Source organism: Elephantulus edwardii, unplaced genomic scaffold (genome assembly GCF_000299155.1).
Source record: "Elephantulus edwardii isolate Elephantulus edwardi_28Jun2011 unplaced genomic scaffold, EleEdw1.0 scaffold00057, whole genome shotgun sequence".
Lineage (NCBI taxonomy): Eukaryota > Metazoa > Chordata > Mammalia > Macroscelidea > Macroscelididae > Elephantulus > Elephantulus edwardii.
Genome location: NW_006399807.1, coordinates 13323251 through 13347620, shown reverse-complemented (window position 1 = coordinate 13347620; position 24370 = coordinate 13323251). Strand labels below are relative to the sequence as shown.

The 24370-nt window shown below is 38.1% G+C and overlaps 2 protein-coding genes across 2 annotated transcripts in view; one reads left to right on the top strand and one right to left on the bottom strand.

Annotated features, from left to right (window-relative positions):
• The window catches only part of SCYL3 (SCY1-like 3 (S. cerevisiae)), a 47414-nt gene extending 43272 nt beyond the window's left edge, over window positions 1-4142 (top strand). Inside the window, exons 12-14 of the mRNA XM_006887459.1 lie at window positions 1711-1869; window positions 2752-3440; window positions 4083-4142. Of these exons, the coding sequence (XP_006887521.1) occupies window positions 1711-1869; window positions 2752-3440; window positions 4083-4142 (908 nt within the window). The remainder of the gene's footprint in view (window positions 1-1710; window positions 1870-2751; window positions 3441-4082) is intronic.
• A 672-nt stretch (window positions 4143-4814) lies between these two features.
• LOC102859554 (chromosome unknown open reading frame, human C1orf112) overlaps window positions 4815-24370 on the bottom strand; it is a 61397-nt gene continuing 41841 nt past the window's right edge. Inside the window, exons 17-24 of the mRNA XM_006887458.1 lie at window positions 18858-19043; window positions 17627-17749; window positions 14371-14466; window positions 12287-12400; window positions 8941-9045; window positions 7800-7880; window positions 6675-6794; window positions 4815-5015 (exon numbers count right to left, since the gene is read on the bottom strand). Coding sequence (XP_006887520.1) covers window positions 4815-5015; window positions 6675-6794; window positions 7800-7880; window positions 8941-9045; window positions 12287-12400; window positions 14371-14466; window positions 17627-17749; window positions 18858-19043 — 1026 coding nt within the window. The remainder of the gene's footprint in view (window positions 5016-6674; window positions 6795-7799; window positions 7881-8940; window positions 9046-12286; window positions 12401-14370; window positions 14467-17626; window positions 17750-18857; window positions 19044-24370) is intronic.

The window sequence follows — 24370 nt, the reverse complement described above, 5'->3', positions numbered from 1 at the left end:
TTGGGGGAAGGCATTATAAATACAGACATCCTTATACATGCATCTTTAAGTACACTGGCTAGAATAAAAATTGCTAAAATCCTGGAAGTAGACTTGCTGGGCCAATTAATATGCACATTTTAAATTAAATAGATAAAACCAGTCTCCAAAAAGATTAGCGATGTTTTCATTAATAGGAGCCATTGAAGCCTTTGGGTTTTGTTAGCCTGTTGGGTAAAAAACTGTTGTTTCAATACGTCAAGAAATCTTCATTTTCAGTACGAACCTATTAGATGCTATAAAAGTCAAGGATTGTTGGGTAACTTTGAATAGGGCTAGGACCTGTTATAAAGCTCTGGAACTCTAATTCAGTTCTCATTGATGTTGTATAGAGAACAGTTACTTGTAGAAAAGAATTATCAGATAGGTTTTTCTATAATTAGATGACAAGAGAATTTTAAAGGAACTTCAGAAAGCTTTCTTTTCAGTATGATATTAGATGCTACCTACATGGTAACTAATTCTAGGTCAACAAAAGAACTTTCCTTAGTGAGAGGACTTAGAATATTGGTTTCTTTATGTACTGCAAGGAGCCTTGATTAAGTATTTGACAGCCAACCAAAAGGCTGGAGGTTCAAACCCAGCTTCATGAAGTTTTGAAAAAGTTCTTTTTCTTCGTGTTAATGAAAATGTCAGTGTGGCTCGAGGAGTTGGAAAAGAGTAGCTTGCTCCACACTGTTTATGACAGAAGATGAGCAAATTACACTAGACAGTCTATTAGAAAGGTATTCTCATATACCAGAATTTTGGAGAGCAGTGGGGAAAGGCAAGTACAGTTTTATGATAAGGCTTTGGGTAGCTCTGCATGCTCAATTAGCAAAACTTTCCACTTCTAACATGTTTCATTTATTGGCTAGAATTATAGACATTTTAGATACTTGTTTACATCTACCTGGATTACCATATAACCATAATTATAAACCCAAAAAAGACACCATAGTTGCAGCAGATGAATCTTTCTTAAGGTTGTTTTTTTTTAAAAGATTGGTCAGAGGCGTAATCCCACTTACTTGCTAAGTTCAGCTCTTCCTGGAAGGAGCTGGTGAGCCCTGGCTGCAGTCCAGACATTACTACACGCAGCCTCTTCTACAGAACGTGGGGCACCAACCACTGGGGAGTTCCATGGGGCAAAGGGTACTCTGGTGGCCTAGTGTGTAAGGAAATGCACTGCCAGCCCCAAGGATCACATCTACCACCTGCTGGGAGCGAGAAGATGGGAAATCTCACCCGTGATTTAGAGCCTCTGAAACCTAGAGCGTCAGCTGGAAGTCACACTCGACTCAATAGACAGCAATGAGTTGTTTCTCTGAAAAAATTGTATTCTTAATAAGGAATGAAAATGCAATTAGTATGGCTTTAAATCAGATTTTTTTTGTAAAGCCTGTAGCCAGGTATCCCAAAAAATTTTAGATCCCACCTGACCCCTCACTTGACACTTGAGTCCTTTCTGTTCCACCACCACCACATGGCTCTTCAGCTCGTGCTTAAACATTCCAGACAGGCAGTCCATGCCGTAATAGCTGTGCTTCCAATAGTAAAAGATGCTTTCTCTCTGCAGCTCTTATGTGTTAATTGTATCCATTTCTCTTAATCATTTCTCACTTAACATGCCATTTGGATCAAGCAGCAGTATACCGTCCCTTTCACACTGGGATTTTTATTCACCTTCAGATTCTCCCATGCACGTCGTCTGCAGCCAGCACAGTCAGATCTCGCCTGTCCTGGAGAACCCCTCTAGCATATTCCCTAAGTGCTTCTTTTTTGGCAACATGCCCATCAGCACCAAGAAGCACATACAGCGAGATTACTACAATACTCTTTTACAGAAAGGTAGACATTTAAGTTTATATAGCTTTTCTGTTGCATGAATGCTTTAAGAGTGATAAATTATGAAAGCTAAGAGAACTCTGGGGATTTTGAAACTGATTTAGTATACAGTAAAACCTGTAAGAACCAGAACTCAACAGCAATGCTCTTATTTTCCAGGTCTCACAAGCTTTCTGCCTGTGATAGGGTGCTACTTTTGTTGTTATCTGTTAGTGGAACATATCTTTTCTTTCTCCAATAAGTTTCTGCCATACACAAGTTCTAACTTTTGTAGGTTTTACCGTATGCAACTGTGTAGTCAGCATTGGGTTTATCTTGTTTCCTTTGACTACTTGAATGTGTATTTCGCCCCCTCCCCCATAATAGGTAAGGGCCTGTTGATACTGTTTTTATACCAGGGGTTTGATATTGCTATGCTGAATTTCAAAATCATACCTCAAAACTGTAACAGTGCTAGAGAACTGGACAGTGTGCCATGAAGAGTTCAGTGGTTAAAGTTTGAGGAAATATGGTAGCAGTTAGTACAAGGTTTCCCACTGCCTTGGTTACACCTAAGGAATTCTCTTTAAAACTAAGAAATGCTGGGATTGCAAATTTATAAACACTTTTTAGTGTGTACATGATTAACATCTTGAGGAAAATAATGCCCTTAGCACAATTTTATATTAGTGTTTGTTCTTTGTCCTCTAAACAAAGTCTGAATATTGGGTAAACAAGTAGGTGCTCCAGTTACTGTCATGTTTCCACAGAGCTATAATTTTAAGTAGATGAATCAATTTACCTGCCTCTATGACGATGGTTATACTTTGCCAGGGAATCATGCATGGATGTTCAGTGGTAACATTCCTCATCATTTTACAATAATTATTGCACTTAATTCCACAGGTGACCTGTTTTCTCAGCCTATTAAATTTGCTATGAATGGAATCTCAGATGTAAAAAATACTTCTGTGGACCCTGAAAGCTTCCCATCAAGTTCTAAAAAGTCTGAAGAGTGGCCTGATTGGAATGAGCCTGAAGAGTCTGAAAACCAAACTGTCAGCATGCAGATCTGGCCTAAAGAGCCCTGTGAAGCTGCCGAGCCCCCCTCCACAGCTAAAGAAGAATCCTGGCATGACTTTGTGCCCAGCACCTCAGATACGAATGTAAACCCCGGAGGTGGAATTGCTGTCAAGAGACTTGCTACCTCAGAGGAACAAGAGCCTGTCCCTTCTTTGCTTCCACTCACTGAAGAGTCAAGGCCCATGAAGCCAAGCCTGTCCCCAAAGACCAGCCTTGTACAAATCAGGGATGATCCAAACCTCATCAAGCCACCACAAGTGTCATCACAAGAAAGGCCGGTTAAGGTTCCATCAGAATTTGGGTTAGGAGAGGAGTTTACCATTCAGGTGAAAAAGAAGCCAGTACAAGACCCTGAGTTAGACTGGTTTGCTGATATGATCCCAGAAATTAAACCTTCAGCTACTTTTCTTATCTTACCTGAACTGAGGACAGAAATGATGGTTTCCAATAAGGATGGTCTCTCACCAGTCATGCAGTTTTCATCAAAGTTTGCTGCAGCAGAAATTACTGAGGTGAGGATTATTAACTGTGCTGGGCTGCTGGTTCAGGGATGTCCTATGCTTCATAAGTCTCATTTGCACTGTCTCATTTTTAGTAAGCAAGTTGTATCCAGTGAGAGAAAAGACTAATAAAGACCACTGGTTGAAATGACCAAGTCAAGCATAAAATGAAGTTAAGATCGTGTAAATGTTTTCTCCAGAATAAAACGTACTGATGCTTAAGCTAAGTGTTTTTCTGTCCACTTAAAAGATGATTTGGATGAAAAAGGGTTAAGCCAAGAGTATGGTATCCTCAGACTGATTTTGTTGGATTATATGATCCTTGAAATATATTTTCCTATAACCTGGTTTTGTAGTATTATTGCTGTTATGTACCCTCGAGTCAGAAGTGACTCGTAGTTGACCACCCAGTAAGTTTTCAGCTGCAATAAATCAACCCAGAGGAGACTATCCTTCTTTCTCCATGGATCAGCTGGTGGGTTCAGACTGTGTCCTCAGAGTTGACAGCACAATTTTTTAATCACTAGGCCGCCAGAGCTCCCTTTTGTAATAATGGAACCAAAACAATCCTGGAATCTAGACAAGTGTAGGCCCCTTCGACTCTTTAATTCCTGATGTTTTAGTGAATTGCTCTTGATGTGCTTTTCCTTACAGGGAGAGACTGACGGCTGGGGCGAAGAAGGGGAACTGAACTGGGAAGATAGTAACTTGTGACAACGGGTATGAATAAACTGTAGGAAAATTTTTTTCTTTACTCAATACCTCAAAGGCAGGCTCTGAGGACAAGACCCAGAGGAGCCTGTTTTTCCCAGGCCTTTCTTCCTGTCTGTGCCAAGTGAAGTGAGACCTCAAGTTCTGGCTAAAAAGGCCTGGGACGGGAGGAAGTGATGCGTGCCGTGGACTGAGGCCAATGACTGTGAGCAGGCGGTTATGGAAAGGGTGAATTTACTGCCTTTTTCTAGGACAATTCTGGAAGTAAAGAAAATAAATATAGAATTTCAAGCTGGTTAGCTTAATTTTGTGCCATTTCTTTAACAGAAGAGTAAGCTCTATAATGAAATATGTACTGGAAAAATTTAGCTATAAAATATATAAATGACTATAAATTACTAAGGCGTCTTAGGCAGCTTATTTATTTGTTTACAGTTGTACTATCAGAGTGAATGGTCCCACATGGGCCTAGGCAGTTACTGACCGTTCCACCTGTATTACGTTGTACCAAAGTTCTTACTGACAAACATCTCCAACTATCCTGTTCTCTGAATGTCCAATAAAGACTATTTTCACTAGATTCCACTTTACCAAAGCAGTTTCATGTGTTTGGAAGTATACACCCACAACTGCATGAGTGTTCTCACTGATACAGTTCACTGTAGGTTGAGTCCATCACGTTTCACCCTTGAGTGAACAGCGTTTTAGTGTGTCAATCCTTTCCTGGAGCTTTTCTATTTTCATTAACAGCCAGTCTGGAGCAGGAGACTTTTGGAGTAATGACTCAATTGCCTCCAAGGCCCCAGTTGCTGTTTGTAGTGCTGTTCTGTACTCTTCTTCTAATGGGAACTCGTGACGGGCTCTTTTCACAGAAGGCTGCAAAATGAGAAAAAGAATGTGACAAGTAACACATACTCGAACAATCTTTCCTTTTGACTGCTCCAACTAAAACCCACCTGACTGCTCTGAGTCAGAGCCAGCTCATCAGAGGAAAGGGCTTATCTTTCTCCCATCGAGCTGCTAGTTGGTTTGAAGCACAAGGTTAGCAGTGAAAACTCCCTACCAACAGTACCACCAGTGCTTCCAAATTAGAGAGAAAGAACAGAAAAAGTAAGTTCTCTATAAGTTCCTTCAACTCCAAGCATTTTTAGTTTTTCACTGATCTGGGTTGTGACTACCATTTAGGAGCTGTGGTGGCCTAGTGGTAAGAAGCTGCACTGCAATCCCAAAGGCCTGCAATTCGAATCCACCAGCTGCTCCATGGGAGAAAGACAGGCAGTCTCCTCTTGAGTGATAAACTGCCTCTGAAAACTCACTGGATGATCAGCTGTGAGTTGGTTCTGACTTGACAGCACACAACTACCCCTGCTGAGTGCCTGAAAACCAAGTAACTTAACTGTTGTCAGTATATAACAAATGAGTTGGCCTTCCATATTTCACTATACATTTCAGACATCAAAGTTACATGTCTTCTTTCTAGAACATTATTCATTTTATGAATTACTGTTCTAAAAATGGGAAGCTCTAGTGGCATTGTTCATATGGAGTGAGCCATTAAAATGAAAGGCAGAGTCAGAATCAGTTTGACGCCAGTGAGCAGTGATTCCAAATGTACTGTTACTATTCAAAACTGTTTTTTTAATTATCCTTCAGAACTCAAATTCATTGCCAGTGAGCCAGAACCAAAACAGAGTTGACCCTCTAACCATAGGTATTTAGAAGCTGTAAAGTGCACTGGAGGAGACTGCCCATCTTCTTCCCAAGGGGCAACTGGTAGAGTTGAACCAATCTTTGGATAGGCAACCCAGCTCCTTACCACTAAGCCACCAGAGTGCCCTGATTAGAAGTGTCCAACCTTTTCATTACACAATGCATAAAATTAAAGTTTAGAAAGTTATTTAGAAACTATTCATCAGTATAATTTTACCAAAGCTCAATACAAATGAATGTTTTCTTTAGATTACATTTTCATATGGTGGTCAAAATTATTTTTAAAAACAATTCTGTCTCTGTTTTATTCATTTAATAACCTTTGAATAAGTAGAAATGTGGTAAGAGTACCTACCATTTAAAAAGACCCCAAAAATCCCATCCCAATGTCAAAGCCAACTCATAGCTGGCCGCCTAGTGGTTTCTAAGGCTGTAAACAGCATGGGAAGAAACCCTTTGTCTTTCTCCTAAGGAGCGGCTGATGGATTTGAACCGCTAGAGCTGTGCCATCTGAGTTAGCAGCACAGCTTTCTACAGACCATGCCACCATAGCTGGCCGCCTAGTGGTTTCTAAGGCTGTAAACAGCATGGGAAGAAACCCTTTGTCTTTCTCCTAAGGAGCGGCTGATGGATTTGAACTGCTAGAGCTGTGCCATCTGAGTTAGCAGCACAGCTTTCTACAGACCATGCCACCAGAGCTCTCTTAACTCCCATCAGATAGAAGAACTGTACATGAGATTAATTTGTCTTAATAAGGGAGAAAGTTCACTCTTCTTGGCCTAGTGATCATTATAAGTTTAAACTTTACAGAAAAGAAGCCCTCACCTGTAGAGCTGCCAGTGCCCCTTCTTCTGTAGTCACTTCGGGAAAGGGCTCCTGGAAGACGCGCCTCTCCTGTTTCAAACGTTCTATTTTGGCAGTTTGATTTTCATCGATAAGCCCAGTCTACCACAAATCATTAAAAAAAAAAAAAGTAAACGGAATGATAGTGAAATCTATTGAGTTCAAATAGTATAACATTTAGGAAATGAAAAGGGCAAATCATTTACATGTGCTGAGAGTGAAGCCTTGTGTTAGCCTCTCAATTAAGACATCTCATCTCAGCAAGTTAGTTGGACTCACTAACGACTCTGGGTGTCATTAATATCAAATGCTGCATATCGGTGTAGTTTGGCTATAAATCACTCGACAGTGCCTCCTCCCCTACAGAAAAGTTGTAAAGTCCTCATACAGGAAAAAATACAGTTTCGCAATCTCTAATGTAGATAGGCTATAAAACACCAATATATACACATGTATTTTTAATTTAGATTATATGTGTATTTTATGTCCTGACATGTTGTTGTTATGTGCCGTCGAGTCGCTTGCGACTCATATGGTGGTCCTGACATAGTACTATATTATATATATTGAATACAGCATGTATTTATCCTCGTTCTAAATTTGTGAAGTAACAGTTCTGCTACTACTTTTAAATTACCCTTGACTTAACTAACATTATAACCCAAATGTTTCAAAATATGTACAAACTCTTCAGTATTTTATTTCTAATTTAAAAAAATGGCTTTTTAAAAAACTGTCAAGATCTTAAACAAAAATTGGTTTTGGCCTCAATCATTAAAGAAAGCCATGCCTAAATGACACTGGAAAGATTCTCAGTGGGTGAGCCTCTCAGCCATCTCTCTTGTACCTGTCTAGTTTTGTATGAGTTGTAACATTCAGCATAGGCCTGCCCACTTTAGTCACCTCACTACCTGGATTATCAGTGCTACCACACTTATCTCCAGGCTGAGCGGCTTATGTATTCTGTCTAAAACTTAAAATATTATTTGAATTGCTTAATAACATTCATTATCATCACTGAAAAGTCCAAGGGATTCAAGTTGGATATAATCATACAGTTTAGAAAATGTAATAAAACATGACACTATTTTGCTTTCAAATAAATACCTTTTCCAGAAAAGATACAACTTTGTTCTTAGTTTCTTCAGAACTGAGGCACTGTGGAACAATATCTTCATGATTTGTTCCCTATTAAAAGATCGATAGAACTAATTTTAATATACTTAAGTAATTTACCACAAAAAATTTATTCGTTTAAAAGTTACCCATTAGTTTAAGAACCCAGGGCAGATGCTGCAGTGGGTTTGAGGGAGCAGAGTCCCCGTCTTTCCTTCAGGGAGTCACTTGTGGATTTGAACTACCAGCAGGTGCTGCCTTTGGGTTAACAGCACAACTCACTACAGACTATGCCATCAGAGCGCTTATGACCTTAATAAAAAAATACATTTTAAAATAAAGTATATTTAGTGACCGAAGATCTGGAGAAGATACTAAAAAAGTGTCAGTGCCTGAGGAGGAGCTCTGGTGGTACGGTGCTCCAGCAGCTAGAATCCATCAGCCCCAGAAACCCAACCGAGGTCACTATGAGAATCCACTCAATGGCAGTGAATTTTTTAAAATGTATACAATATTAACTTTAGTACATGTTGCAAGTTTAATTACTTTTCGTCAGTTAAGCTAATTCCTCTGGACCCGTAGTGACCACTGTCATGAATCCATTGTCATGAATCCATTTACGATAAGACTGAAGGAGTCACCTGTGCAGGTCACCTACTCAGTAGAATAAATTAACAGGTCTATTTAGGCCAGTAACATAAATAGTAGGTTCAAGATGAAATGTATTATTGTTCAACCTAGATATGTCTGCAAGGCAGAGCCGGAGTCATTATTAATGGATCTGGTGTGAATATCTATTCCAGGCCTTGTTAATAGAGGGCTTTAGAAAAGAAATTGATTTCCTGTAAGACACTATTAATATTCCCTCCTGGGAGGCCAAGTGGTGCCAACAGTTTAGTGCTCAACTACTAACAGAAAGTTTGGCTAAACAGCAGCTTTGTGGGAGAAAAGACCTGTTTTCTTGAAGGTAATAGCATAGAGAACCCCAGGAGGCATTTCTGCTGTCACCCAGGTCAAAAATAACAATTTGTGGGTACCTAACAGCCATCCATAGTCCTTGCAGCTAGAAAATTCTACAAAGAGAAAAATAACTGAATAAATGGAATCCTGGTGAACTGGTCTCAACACTTACCTCAGCAAACTGAGTAAATGCTTCCAAAGAATGCTGTTCTAGCAGCCAATTCCCATCAGTTAGCAGTAAGGCAAATACACTAGACAGGCTGGGCAGAATTTTGTCCTAAAAAGAGAACCAGAGCTTATTAAATACAGAAAAATAAATGCCTCTTAAGATACATTTCAACATGGCTAATGTTACCAAGTTTCCATAATACTGTGAACAAATGGCAAAGATATTTGTTGAAACAGACCCTGTGTCTACATATTTCTACCAAGAATCATGGCCCAGATGCTTTTAGGGAGCTACCAGTTTTAACTGTATCTGAAGTTGAAGGATAAAAATGTCCCTTTTTTTGTTTAAAAACAACTGCAGAATGATTAGATTATCATACTGCACACAACACTTCTGTTCCGTGCTGCTGCACAGTAACTGGTCAACTTTAAATTCCAAAGACACCCAGCTTTTTATGTCCAGCAGTGGAAATTTTTGTTCAAACTCTTTCCACCTCAGCTGGCTTCTCTTTTTGTACCTGTCCTCTTGCTCTTCTCCCTCAGGGACTGTCACTGCATTTCCAGATCCAGTAATCAGGTTTCTCTCTGTCTCTCACCTGACCCCTCAACTGTATTTGAAAAGGTCCATTACTCCGTCTTTGGAAAGTTTCTTCACTTGTCACAAGGATATAATCCTTTTCTGGATTCTCCTTTATGCCTGATCAAGGTTCTGCTGCCAACTAACTCGTCAACCTCTCATCACTGCTGTGCCTCAGGGTTCAGTCAATGGACCTCTTAGAACACTTCATCTAGTCTCATGGCTTTAAAGAGTATGCTGACAACTCCAAACTTTACATCCAACCTGAATCTCTTTTCCTGGAGTTCCAGATTTCTTTGTCCAAACACCACTCATCTGACATCACTTGAATAACAAAAAGGTATCTCAAATTATATGTCTGCAACTGGGTCCCAATTCCTCCTCCCAATCAGTTCTAACGCCCTCTGTCTTCTCTGTCTCACTTAAATAGCAACTCTGCCCTTCTAGTTGTTCAGGCCAAAAAGAGGAACTTTTGAACTCTATTTTTTACTCCTTTATCCAATCCATCAACAAATCCTACAAGTTGCTGACCCTTCTTATCACCTTGACCACCATACCTTGGCCCAAACCACTCTCATGCCTCTAGATTATTATAGTAACTTTCATATACTCTTTACAGTTTTTCTCTTCCCCCCTTCAGTCTAGTCTCCATCTTGAAGCCTGAATTATTTTAATACTAAATCTAAGATCTTATCAAGGACACCTGCTAGTATGACGTTAAGACCTGTCTACTAACCAGAAGGTCAATAGGTTAAAGCACCCGGCATTCCGAGGGAGAAAGAGGAGGCAAGCTCCTTCTGTAAAGATTTACAGCCTCAAAAACCCTTATAGGCGACAGTTCTACTCTACAGAGGCTCTATGAGTCAGATTCAACTCGGCAGCAGTGGAGTTCGCATCATGTGATTCATTTGCTCAGATTCTTTCAGTAGCTTCCCATTCACCTCAGAGTAATGTCCTGCAAAGCCCCACCCCTTCTGGCCAGATTTTGTGGATTCCCTGAGTGTATCAGGCTCCCATTTTGGAAGATTTGTCCTTGGTATTTTTCCCTGCTCAAAAGACTTTCCCAAGATGCCCACAATTCACTTCAGTGAGGACTCAACTACATCCCACTTTAAATTGTACCTTCTGCTCCTTACCTGTTTTATTTTTCCCAAAGCATTCAACACCATTTAATAGAACATATATCACTTCATTGTCTGGTGCCTCTCAATAGACTGAGTGTGAGTGTTTATGACTTTTATTCTCACGGAATCTTTGATAATTAGTGCCAGACACAGCAGGAACTCAATAAATTTTCTAGAATAAATATATGCATTAATCTCATTGCATGGCTCTAAGTACCTGTGTACTGATGATTTCTAAATTTCCTAAGCTCTGATCTCACTCTGGGGATATATAAATGCAACTGTGCTAATTTCTGCTAATAAACATTTCTTTCACAGTTCTGGGGGTCAATGAGCTATACATAAATGAATAAGCATTTTGGAATGACATTATGCTATAAGAAAAGTACAGATTTCTTTTTATATTTTGTCAAGCCGGTTGAAAAGAAGCTAATACCCATGCTTATTTAAGGTAATGTAACCAGACTGAAAGCGAACTCTGGTGACTTCGTGGTAAGGAGGTGCGCTGCAAGCAGTTCAAATCCACCAGCTGTTCTGGGGGAAAAAGATGAACACTCTCCTCCCTTGTGATTTATGACCTCTATGACTTAGTGGAGGGTCAGCTAAGAGTTGGTTCCAGCTTGACAGTACGTAACAACCACCAGACAAATACAATTTTGTTAATCTGTTAACAAATGCCTTCTTTTATTTTAAAAAAAAAGCCCTCTAAAAACTAATCTTTAAGGGAAATTTTTATTTTCAAGATCTTAAATCAGCATGTACTACGGTAACAAAAAAGTCAATTAGAATTATTGAATTTTGACCTTAATAAAGGCAAAACTGAGTTTGTTGTTGTTGTTGTTATGTGCTGTCGTCCGTTTGCGACTCATAGCGACCCTATATACAACATTCCTAAACCCTGCTCTATCCTGTGCCAATCTCATTGCCTCTGACACACCCATCCCGATTACCCCAGTCACTGAATCAGTCCACCTCATAGAGGGTCTTCCCCTCCTGCGCTGTCCCTCCACTCTACCCAGCATGATGTCCCTCTCCAAAGACCTGTCTCTCCTTACAACATGACCAAAGTATGTCAGACCAAGTCCCAGAATCCTTGCCTCCAAGGAGCAGCCTGGTTTAACCCTCTCTAGGGTATAATAAATTTTCACCGAATGGCTGTCAAAATTCTTTAGAAGTGTACCGCCTCTTCTATGAGAAGTTCCTCCTTCACATGAACTCTAGGTCCTTAGAAAAATCTTTATCTATAAATACCAAACTTGGCAGCATTTTTCTAAAATGTTATCTTAAAAAAACCATAGGCTCCTTTCCACGGATACAAACCAAAACAATAATGTCAGTAAATGACCATATCTCTCAACTATACGTTTCCTAGAAGATGCAAGTATGCTTTCTCCATGTATTACAGACCAACTGGAATGAAAGACTCAAATGTTAGATTACAGCCAACCTGGTAAGTGTGTACAGGTCAACATATATTTGACAAAATCACCCTCTTTCTAAAAACTATTTTAACATTATTTTTCATAATATTCATTTTAATGTTTTAAATTCTACAGAATTTTCACAAATTTAAAATCTTATTAAAAAGTCCATTATCACGAATTCTTACAGAGACTGTGTACAAAACAACAGAGTTCTGAGAGTATTACCTGGAAAGCGTGAGGTATAAAGAGTTTCCCTAGTGAAGATACAAAATCCAGCATTGCCAAACGGACATGGTCGGGAGGCTCTAATTTAAGTAGTGAGGTCTGCAAAGTTACCACCTAAAGAAATGACAACCAAACACACTTACAAATAGTGTCTGGTATACACATAATGATTAAGATTTAAAGAGGGAAAACAAAATCTAAAACAAACACTCCGCAAAGCCTAAACTTCATAGAATTTTGAATAAGGTAATCAAATGAATCAATTATTATCAATCAAGAACTCTAGTATATTTTTTTTTGCCCCAGCCACTATTAAAAAAAAAAAAATATGTTTTCCTGAAACCTTGTATACTAAACTTTTGAAATACCTGTTTTAAATTTATTATTTAAAGCAGGCAGGCACATTTTTTTTCCCTATAAAGAGCTACATATTACATACTCTAAGTAGGATGAATGTTCTCTGTTGCCTATTTTTTTATTTTATTAGCCTTTATCTTATAAAATGAATGATTATCTTTCTGCTGTAAATTCTTAAGTTAAAATTTCAGGATTTTATGTATGAGCTTAAGTGTAAAGAGCTGCAGTGAAAATCCAAAGAAAAGCAACTGGTTCGAATCCATCATCTTCTCCATGGATGCAGGAGGGGGAGTCTTCTCCCATGTGACTTAGAGCCTCTGAAAAAGCCACTAGAGGGTCAGCTATGAGTCAGCTCTGACTTGATGGCACATAACAAAAGAGGCTAGATACATTATATTAAAATCATCAGTATTTTTCAGAAAATAATAATAATATGGCTTTTATAATCAGCATACTAAAATTATTATATTCTGTGTAATCAATGAGGGAGTTTTTTGCTTTACAAGGAGAGGAGCAAACGGGGGGGGAGGGGTTTGTGCGGGGAGAAGGGTGCAACAATGAATGAATGGAATTCCAAAATCTCTGTAGATGTTCACTGAAATGAAAAATAAACAAACTAAATTAATTAAAAAAAAAAGTCTATTACTTCACTATATTTGTAAATTGGTAAATTGCACACTTGTAACTAAAATGTGTATCTAATTGAAGAATTTTGATGGCATGATCTGTGGAAAGCTGCACTGCTAACTCAAAGGCCACAACTTTGTGGTAGTTTTGAATCCACCAGTGGTTGAGGAGGAAAGATGGGCAATCTTCTGTTGTAAGATTTACAGCCTCTAAACCCAGTTAAGAGTCAGCTATGAGTCCATTTTGATGCACCAATGATTTTAAGGTTTTTTTTATCCCCCACCCCAAACTGACTTGGATCGTTTGGGGGATAAATTGTATTCAGTATGGATTTACTGCAGAGCCATTCATCACACTTGCTAAGATGAAAGCATTTCTCATTTCCTAATTCCATAGTTTAAAGCCTCCACGAGGTGTGTATCCAAAGCATGCTCACGAGAAGCCCCAGATAATGACCTAAGCTCTGACTGCCCGGCCATGTAAGCCATGCGCTACAGGTTAATTCAGTAAGGACCCTCTTTCAATGAAGTTTTTCCCCCTTTTAAGGAAACATTCAAAACTCACTGCCGTCAAGTTGGAACTAACTCCGAACTGACTCTTGAACAGCATGTTTTTAAGAGGCAGTGGATCCAAACCCCCAGAGAGGTACCATCTTTGGGCTAGCAGCACAGCTCCTTATCGATTATGCCACCAGAGGACAAGTAATCCATAAATCTGTGTTTGTCATATTCCATATCCCACAGTTGCTGAAATGCCTTTGAAAATGTCTGAATTCTAGGTTCAAAATAAGCTGTGACTTATAACTGCAGGGTTTTTCTCAGGCAGACAAGAAAGAAGTTCTAACTATTCAGTATTACAATGACAGAGAAGCATATCTAAAGCTTGAATTAGCAGCCTAGTATATTAACAATACTGGAAAGAAGAATAAGAAATGAAGAGATAGCCCTGAGGAAGACAAGCAAATCTTAACGTATGTTCACTTCAGGGTTAATAAGCAATGAATAATAAATCCTTAAAAACTAGACTGCTTCTAGAAAGTTATTTAAAGGCATTCTAGTTAAAAAATTTCCTTGTCATTATGCCCTTGCTCAGATTCTTACCTGATTTATCAATTGAGGATCTAGAGTTTGAATGAAAATACCCAATAGTGGAAATAAAAGGCTGACTGTTTGCTGAACATAAGGTTGGTTCATTACCTTAAAAAAAGAAACACAAAATAATTTTGATGAAAATGTTCACTTATATAATGAATTATTAATGAGCATTTATTATGCAGGAAATGTGGTAAGTGCTTTATAAACTCATTTATGTATTATAACAATTACTTGAGGTAATTGTTATTACCCATTGCTGCTGCTATTGTGTGTACAGTTGAGTCAGAACCAACTCATAGCTGACCTTCCAGCAGGTTTTAAAAGGCAGTAAATAGACTGCCCATCCTTCTGCAGAACAGCTGACGGATTCAAACTGTGTGCCTTTAGGATTACAGTGCAGCTTCTTACCACAAGGTCACCACAGCTCCCTTAACAGTAGTATAGGAAGGTAATTTAGAAACATGAAAGTAATGAACTAAAGAAAAGCTGAAGGCTTACTAGTGGTTACCTTTAAAAACAAAGTATTGGAAAGCATAAGAAAGGATGGAAAGCCCTGCAGACAATTTGATTTTTTAGTTTACAGATTTAAAAAAAAAAAAAAAGTATAGCTTCAGAAAGAAGAGTTATTAATGAAGGAAGGATAATATTGGGGTGAGAGGGTTTAAAACAGCATCAGACATAGATGTGTATTCATAGACCAATGAAGATTGTACCCTGGAAGAAGGAACTAAGGACAAGGAAAAAAACATGTGAGATAAACACAAATTAACAGATGACAGCTTGGGCACCTAACCTTTCAATTGTAAGAGAGAGCAACCTCACCCCTCAATATCATTTTATATATATATACACACACACACAGAGGCATAGACACACATAGATAAAGATATATAAAAATGCAGATTTTGAGTACTCTCATCCAGACAACTTTTTCTAACAATACAACTGCTTGGGCTCCACTTCATTAAACCTACTGAGTCAGAAACTGTCAGTATTTCCTATAGGCCATCAATAATGAAACTACTGCTACAGGAAATGAAAGGTAAATGGATTTTAAAAAACCCAAACCAACCATGACATTTAATAACAGACTCTTAATATAACTGTATCTTTTAGTATACCCCTTGTCTAAAGTCTCAGGTCCAAGTAAATCTTTCACTTCTCTGTCTCCCATCTATGCTCTTACCATCTCCCTACCTTTCTTGTTACATCCTTGAAAACATTCTTGGACCTTCTCTAGAAATTGTATCTATCCTAGATGGCCTAGATCCTTTCTCTTCCACCAGGCATACTCAGATCTACTCTAGTCACATGTTAGCTTAAAGCATCCTGTAAAATTATTTACTTTTCATATATTAAAATCTTGCATACCCAATTTGATCAAAGGTTCTTGAGAATATAGAGTCTATAATCCTATTCAAGCTTACATTTCTCCACTAAGTGCTACATCACACTTTTCCTACTATGGTAGCAATAGTCATGATTATTCAAACCATAATATATTTCTAAAGAGTAAATGTTATCAACCAATACCACAGAACCATCATTGTCACTCACAACTTTACAGGACTGTATATTCCTCTTCATAATATGCTTATTATCTGAATAACTAGATATACAGTCATTCTTTTCATGTCACTATGCAAGTGCCTCCGTTTTCATGTCCACTGCTTGCTTATTTTGTAACTCTCCTTTCACTGTTCTGTATAATAAACTGCTACCATGTGCTTGCCAAGAGCCAACAAGTCAATCTGGCTACTGGTTCCTAGAACTCCCAATTTTCTTTTTTTTTTCCCTCTGGGGATTCTCCTTGGCCTGTAACCATGCTGGCACCCAGGCCAGAAAGATGCAGGTAGCAGTGAGGTGCCCTGAAAGGCTGTACTCCTGATGCAATCAATTTCTGTTAGTCTCACACACTTGTCAGTGGCCACCTGTATTGGGCAGGATGTGTGAGGAGGAAGCACAGGAGATCCCATCCTGGGACAGAGGGTTGCCACTGCCTTGGCCACCATGGCTGCCCTGGTTCCGCAGCAGCCCCCCTCTGCCACTGAGCTGAATAAACTCTTAACCACTCAAATAAATGAAAAATTCAAGGTTACATAATTTGCCCAAGATTACATGCCTTGGGAAAAGCAAAGTCACGATCCAAACTCAGATTTAATTCAGGTTGTCACATGCTGTTACGTCAGAACTGACTGACAGCTGACCCCACAGCTGGTTTTCAGAGACAGCAGTAAAGGGCATGGGAGGAGACTGCCCATTCTCCTATAGAATAGCTGGTGGATTTGAACTGTGTGCCTTTGTGATTGCAGCACAGCTTCTTACAACTAAACAACCAGAGACTTAACTCATAAGGACTTAACTCATAATTTCTTTTCTTTGCAAGTGGAAAATTTGTTTATCAAGTCATCCTTATTTGTGGAAGGATCTGTGTTAGTGGAAAATACTCACTGTAGTAAAAATATTACAGTGGGAACCTAACTATAATAAACAAAAATGCTAAAAGAGTTGCAAGTCTGCTCTTTCTCCATATATGGATAATGCCTTCAGTTTCCACTGGATAAGACAACCAGAGATGCCACTTCTGCTTAGTCAAAATAAGTGAAGTATGTTTATAATCTTGTTGTAGACAGAAATCAATCTAACTCACTTGACTTTCTGGCTTTGGTAGAAACAAGGGAAACACATTATCACATCCATTCGTTCACTACTTCTAACTTTGAGCCACACCACTCTCTAGCACTTGGAATATTTTACAAAAGATATTCAGAAATAGGCTACATCAACCATTCATGAGAGAAAAGAAACAATTAGGAGAAAGGATTTTAATACGTCCAATTCAACAATGAAAACAGTTACAAATATTGTCACTGTCAATTTACCAAGTTCTGGTCTTAATAAAAGCAGCTCTCCAAAGCATTTAGACTGCTAACCCACGTACTGCACATCTACATGGTCAAACCCACCAGGGACACTGAGGGAGATTTGTGAGTCTCTTCCTGTTACAATCTACAACCTCAGAAACCAGAGAGGGGGTGGACACGAGTCTGAACTGAATCGAGAGCAGTTCTTTTGCAGATATAATTCTATCACATTGAAAAAAAGACCTGCCTCAGAGTACAAATACAATTCCAAGTTTTAATCATAAGTTCTACTACATAATTAGAAAAAGGAGGTACATTTTATTTTACAGAAAATTTTAACATCATTCTTTTTTACTATTCTTTCAATACTCAGGGAAATAAGAAGATGCTTTCCTTACCTGTTTAATGTTTAAAAGAGCCCAAAGCTGGCTCGCAATTTCAATAATTGCAGTTTGTTGTCCAATATCCAAAGTTTCACCAGCAGAATTACACACGGCAAGCAAAGCTGAGAGTGCTGTGTTCTAAAGGAAAGGGGAGAAAAGGCCCTGAATTGAGGATGTCAGGAGAGAATCTCAGGAGCCCGCACCTGGAAGTCTTCTTTGTAATTCTTATTAATAATCCAGATAGAGTATTTCAGAGTCAAAGCCATCTATTTTAGCTATTTCTTTAAATAAAACTCACTTTTTATGCATAAAAATATTTTTCAGGAAAAAAACACTCAAAACCTTAAAATGGAAAAATATTCTCATAAACAAGTTTGAAATTCAAATTGTCTAAAGTGTCAGGGATTTTTAATGTTATGAATCCAGCAATCTATTCATTTTGTTGTTGTTTTATAAATGATCTTTAAAATTGCTCAGCAAGATTGCATTCCATAAGCAAATATTAAGAAATACTTGTTTTTCAGTGACTGTTAAATAAATGAAAGTCTGTAAGAGTAAAGTTCTTGTCTGTGTTGTTACCTGGTATATTCCTAGTTACTAGTACAGATTTTGGCACGTTGTTATTACAAACTGTCACGTTAGAACTGACTCGGCTGATTTTGCAGCAGGTTTTCAGAGCAGTAAATCATAGGGGAAAAGGCTGCATATCTTTCTCCCATGCAGGAACTAGTAGAGTTGAACCATGTGCCTTTGAGTTGTCAGTGCAATTCCTTACCATTAAGCCACCAAGAGCTCCCTAGGACCACTCAAGAAACGTATGTTAAATGAACACTAAACCAAAACACTATTTCCTGAATATTCAGCAAAATATACTATGTTCACTCAACGGAAAATAAAAAATCACATTGCCTACTTCTATAGAAGATGATTTATTAATTCTATTATTTTATGAGAGGACATTCTAAGTAGAAACATAAAGGCTTAGATTAAGTTTACTTAAAATGGGAGTTGAATTTTGTCAGAAGAATTAATGTTTGTTTATTACTCTTATTCCTGTGTGTCTTAAGTGATAAAGTAACCACCCTCCTTTGCCCAATACAATTAACCTTAATCCAGATATCAGTTCCTCACAGATCCTTTTACAATTCAGAAATGTGACTATGTCTGTTTTATATACAGCCTATCCCCAATACTTAAAAAGTGCTCAATAAGTAGCTATTGAATGAATCAATCAAAATCATCTTACCAGCGACTGAAGTTCTCCCACAGTACGACTGCTTCTCAGCCATTCCCTGCACTGGGCAATACTTGCTCTGGTGACCTCACTGGCAGTTTCTTTCCTGAGATCAGAAGGTAAAGCCTGGAAGGAAAGATACTTCCACAGAGACAAGTTTTCTGCTTCTTTAGGGGAAAATTTCTGGATAAATTCCACCTGAAATAAAGTGTTAAAAAAACAAAGTGACATGAGACAGTCTGATAAACAGGCAGATCTAGGATCTTAATTAGGAAATCCTAACTAGGAATTCCCTATTTAATACTTTAGAGAAACTTTTCAATTGCTTGGCAACAAGGTACCAGAGCAAGGAAGCTTAAACAAATATTTTTGTTGTTGCTACCCGTTCCTGCTCCTTGGAGGCAAGGATCCTGAAGCTTCGTCTGACATACTTTGGACATGTTACAAGGTGGGACCAGTCCTTCGAGAGGGATGCCATGCTTGGGAGGGTGGAGGGACAGCACAAGAAAAGGACAGCACAAGGATCGATTCTGTGAATGAGGTAATGAGAATAGGTGTGCCGGAGATAGTGAGATTGGCACAGGATAGAGGGTTTAGGACTGTTGTACATAGGGTTGCTATGAGTCACAGGTGACTTGATGGCACATAAAAACCACCACCACCACAACCTGATAAGCACATTTTAAGTGGAGGATGACAAAAAACATTAATGCTAAAACACACATTATTAGAGGAGGTATTGAGGTCTGTTATCTTCCCAAGCATTTGTGTACTCATCACCTTTTTACAGTTAACTCAAAAGCCCAATTTGAAACAGGCCAACAGGACTAATTTAATTAATCTTACAACTTACTGAGAACTTGGTTGATTATAATTAAGAAGTACCATAGGTTTCCAAATGGGCTCACTGACTGCTATTGATATAAAAAATGAAACTGTTGACCTCAATTTTTTCTCCATCTATTATATTGCCTACTGATCCAGTTCTAAGGACTGAAAGACCTAACTCTTTAGTTAGTGCTTCAAGTCTCTTCACTTTCATTAAGTTGTATCATTTACATATGCATGTTGCTGGTGAGTCTTCCTCCAATCCTGATGCCACATTCTCTTTCATCTTCTCAAACAATGTGTATTTTTTTTTTTACTTTTTAGTGATTTTATTCATAATGTATTCCTATTATTTTTAAAAATGATTTGAGTAAAAGTTCACAAACCATATTGGTTTGTCATAAACATTTTGCTTTATAACATTAATTACAATGCCCACAATGTTGTCATGCTTTCCCAACTTCTTCCCTGCCTTTCTGATTTCCATGAATGCTTTTCTCCTACCCCTTCTAGCCTTCAGGAATTTATCCTCAGGCAAATTCTGCTCTTTTGCCCTTATACAGTTGCTTATTCTAAGAAGTAAGTGCCGTCTGATATTACTGATATAATTCCTCTTCACCTTATTTACTTATTGTTTAGCTGAAAACTAAGTCCCATAGGAATGAGTTGAATTTTTTCCATTAAAATACTTCCCCCTCTATGCTTTTATATCCCCTCTTTATCATTTATTTCATGACACGAATGTTGTTTGAAGAATTCAAATCTGTTGTCTTTTAACATGTTGCACAATTTAAATTTATTTTATAATATTTAAGCTTTTTAATAGAAAATAATTGCATGAGCCTATACTGTGTGTTTCTATTGTTTGGTGTGCTTTTTTACACACATACCATATTTTCCCATTTCCAAAACTTTGCTCAAAGTTCCTCTCCTTATGACTGCCTTTCCCTCATCACATTTGTGCATGGCCTGAGTTAATATTTTACCTTTTCTAGGATAATTTCCTTCATATTTGCATCCAGAAATCATCTTTGAACATCCAGAATAATAAAGATTTGTCTTAGAGTACTTGCAACTTTTAAAAATGTTGTGTTAAAGTATTTTTTTAAAATTTAGGTTGTTTATTTTTCATTTCAATGAACATCTACAGAGATTTTGGGATTCCATTCATTCATTGTTGTACCCTTCTCCCCGCACACACCCCTCCCCCCTCCCTTTTGCTCCTCTCCTTGAAAAGCAAAAGAAAAACTCCCTCATTGGTACACAATCCCCCCCGCACCTCCCCAAACCCCACTCCCTACCCCCAAATATAATCCACTCTGCAACCCTCATTGCATACGCCTACAATAAAAATAATGCCCTAAAATATAATACTTCCCTTGTTCAATCTGGATAACAGCTCCTTGAACTAGGTTGAAGTTTCACATGAGCACAATTAAATATTCTTGGATGCCCAGTTTTCTAAATATCATTCATAATATTATCCATAATTTATACAATGAAATGCCTTTGTATAATTAATAAAACAAAGTAAAAACTGTACCAAATCACTGTACCAAAAAGAACTGAACTATTTCAGGAAGTAGAGCATGGTCTAGAACTTGTGGCACTGAAGGAAAAAGTATAAGATGCACTGAAGGCACTGGCAAAAATAACATTCCGGGAATTGATGGACTATCATTGGAGGTATTTCAGCAAAGAAATGTAGCCGTGGATATGCTCACTTGTCTATGGAAAAAAATGTGGAAGATGAGATCACTTTTTATTCTCATGCCAAATAAATGTGATCAAACAGAATGTGAAAATCATTAAACAATATCACTAACATCACATACAAGTAAATTCTTAAAGATTATTTAAAAATTGCTAGAACAGTACAATGACGAGAGAACTGCCAGAAATTCAAGCTGGATTCAGCAGCAGCCCTGGAATGAAGGATGTATCAGTGACTACGTCAGGTGAATTTTCACCGACAGGAGAGAATATAAAAAAGTTGTTTCCTTGTTTTGTACTGTTTATGTATGCAAAGGCCGTCTGACTATGTGGACCATAATAAATTAACGAGAATGCTAAGAAGAATGGGAATTCCATAACACTTACTTACGCTCATGTAGAACCTGCACATGAATTAGAAAGCAGTGGCTCAAAGGTAACAAGGGGATCATGCATGGTTTAACATCAGGAATGCGTGTAAGGATTGTATCCTTTCCCCACACCTATTTTGCATTTGAAGCAAATATTTGGAAAGCCGAACTATATTGAAGAAGAGCATGACGTTAGGACTGGAAGAAGACTCGTAATAACCTGCATTATGGAGATGACACCACCTTACTTGATGTAAGTGAAGAGGACTTGAGGTGCTTACTGAAGATGAAATACTGCATCTTTCACTATGGATTGCCCCTCAATATCTAGAAAACAAAAATCCTAACAACTGGAACAATAGGCAATATTATGGTAGATGGAGAAAAGTTTGATGCTGTTGAAGATGTCGCTTTTTTGGATTCACAATCAACACCTATGGAAGTAGAAAAAAGAAAGGAAATCTTATGTCTCTACTATATTGGGCAAATCTGCTGTCAAGGACCTCTTCAAAGTGCTAAAGAGCAAGGACTTCAGTTAAGGACTAAGGGCACCTGCTTAAGCCATGGTCTTTTCAATTGTTTCACACACAGCATATATGAAAGTTGTACAGTATATGAGGAATCAGAGAAGAATTGATGCTATTAAATTGTGTGCTCTGTACTCTGCAGATCAAATTAAAAATTCCAGAGAGAGGGAGGCGGAAGAAACATACTGATTCTGGGAACACCTACTACAGAAGGTACAATGATGGAAGAATAAATGAAAGTCATAAATAAAGGGACTATCCCAGAGAGGGAATCAGAAGAAATACACTGATGTGGAGTTACATAGATAGCTACAGAAGAAGGTGCAAAATTTTCAAGATTGAATGGAAGCCATATATAAAGCAAATACTACAAAAACAGAGAGCCAAAAGAAATACATCAATGCAGAGAAACAAGAACAACTACAGAAGAAATTTTAAAAAGATGGAAGAAATAATTGAAACCATGGATAAAGAGGTACAAGAACTTAAACATCATCACAGCATAGAGTGGGTATAGCCAACACAGTACTTAAAATATCAGAAATGCATGAAAATGCAATACAGAATATCAAGACCAAAATAGCACAAGGGACCAGCATTTTGGAGGTATCAAAAAGCAGAACAGAGTCAGTGAGCTGGAAGACAAGAACTTCAATGGGAACAAAACAAAGAACAAGAACCACATGATCCTATCAATTGATGGAGAAAACGCCTTTGCAAAACCAATACCGCTCCCTAATTAAAACACTCAGCAAACTAGGAAAAGGGAATTTCTTCAACATAGTGAAGAGTGTATATGCAAAACTAAGAGCTAACAGCATTCTCAATAGAGAGACTAAAGACAAACAGTGACCAAACAAGGATGGCCACTTTCAACACTCTTATTCAGAAGCAGGGTGGTGTCCAATTCCTAAAAGACATGTCTGTGGAAACTCTTTGAACTTAGATAAATGTCGATAGTTCTAGAAAGACTTCAGGCCTTTTGTTCATAGGGTCACTATGAGTAACAGGGGACTCAAAGCAATCAACAACAATACTCAGTATTGTATTAGAAGTACTTTGTAGGCAATAAGAAGGGAATATGAGGAATATATCAGCAAAGAGTTGTAAAACTATCACTATGTTGTTACTGTTGCTGATCCTCCAGTAGGTTTTCAGAGGCAATTAATCACACCAGAGGACACTGTCTATCCCTCTGCCTGTTACAGTGTACACAGAAAACCCCAAGGATGAAACCATAAACCCATTAGACCCAGTAGACCAATTTAGAAGAATGGCAGGACCAATGTGCAAAAACCATTGGGACTCCTCTATAGTAACAAAGAAAACATAAATAAGGAAAATAAGAAGCAAAACCATTTACAACAGCTAAACACAAATTGAAATAGTTGGGAATAAACCTAACTTGAAACATAAAAGACCTTTACAAAGAAAACAACAAAACACTACTAGGAGAAACTGTAAGAGACTTAAATGAATGGAAAAATGTTCCTGTTCATGGATAGGAAAAATGGATATAGTAAAAATGCCAATCCTACCAAAAGCAATCTACATGTTTAATACAATCCCAATACAGAGAATAAATTAATTTTTTAAAGAGATAAAAAAGGCAACTGTATCAAAACAACTATGAGATATCATCTCAGAAAAGCAAAATTTAACAGAACAAAATTTAACAACAAATGCTGGCGAGGTTGTGGAGAAACTGGAACCCTTATTCACTGTTGGTGGAAGTGTAAAATGGTGCAACTACTGTGGAAGGCAGTATGGCGCTTTCTCAAAAAGCTGCAAACAGAGATAGCATTTGACTCAGCAATTCCACTACTGGGAATATACCCCAAAGAGATCATAACCGTCATCCAAGCAGATATATGCACACCCATGTTTATCACGGCTTTGTTCACAACAGCAAGGAGTTGGAAACAACCTAAGTGCCCATCAACAAATGAATGGATAGAGAAACTGTGGTATATTCACACAACGGAATACTGCGCTGCATTGAAAAACAAGGAACTCATGCAATATTATTCAAAATGGGTAACCCTGGAGGACATTATGCTGAGTGAAGTATCTCAGTCACAAAGGG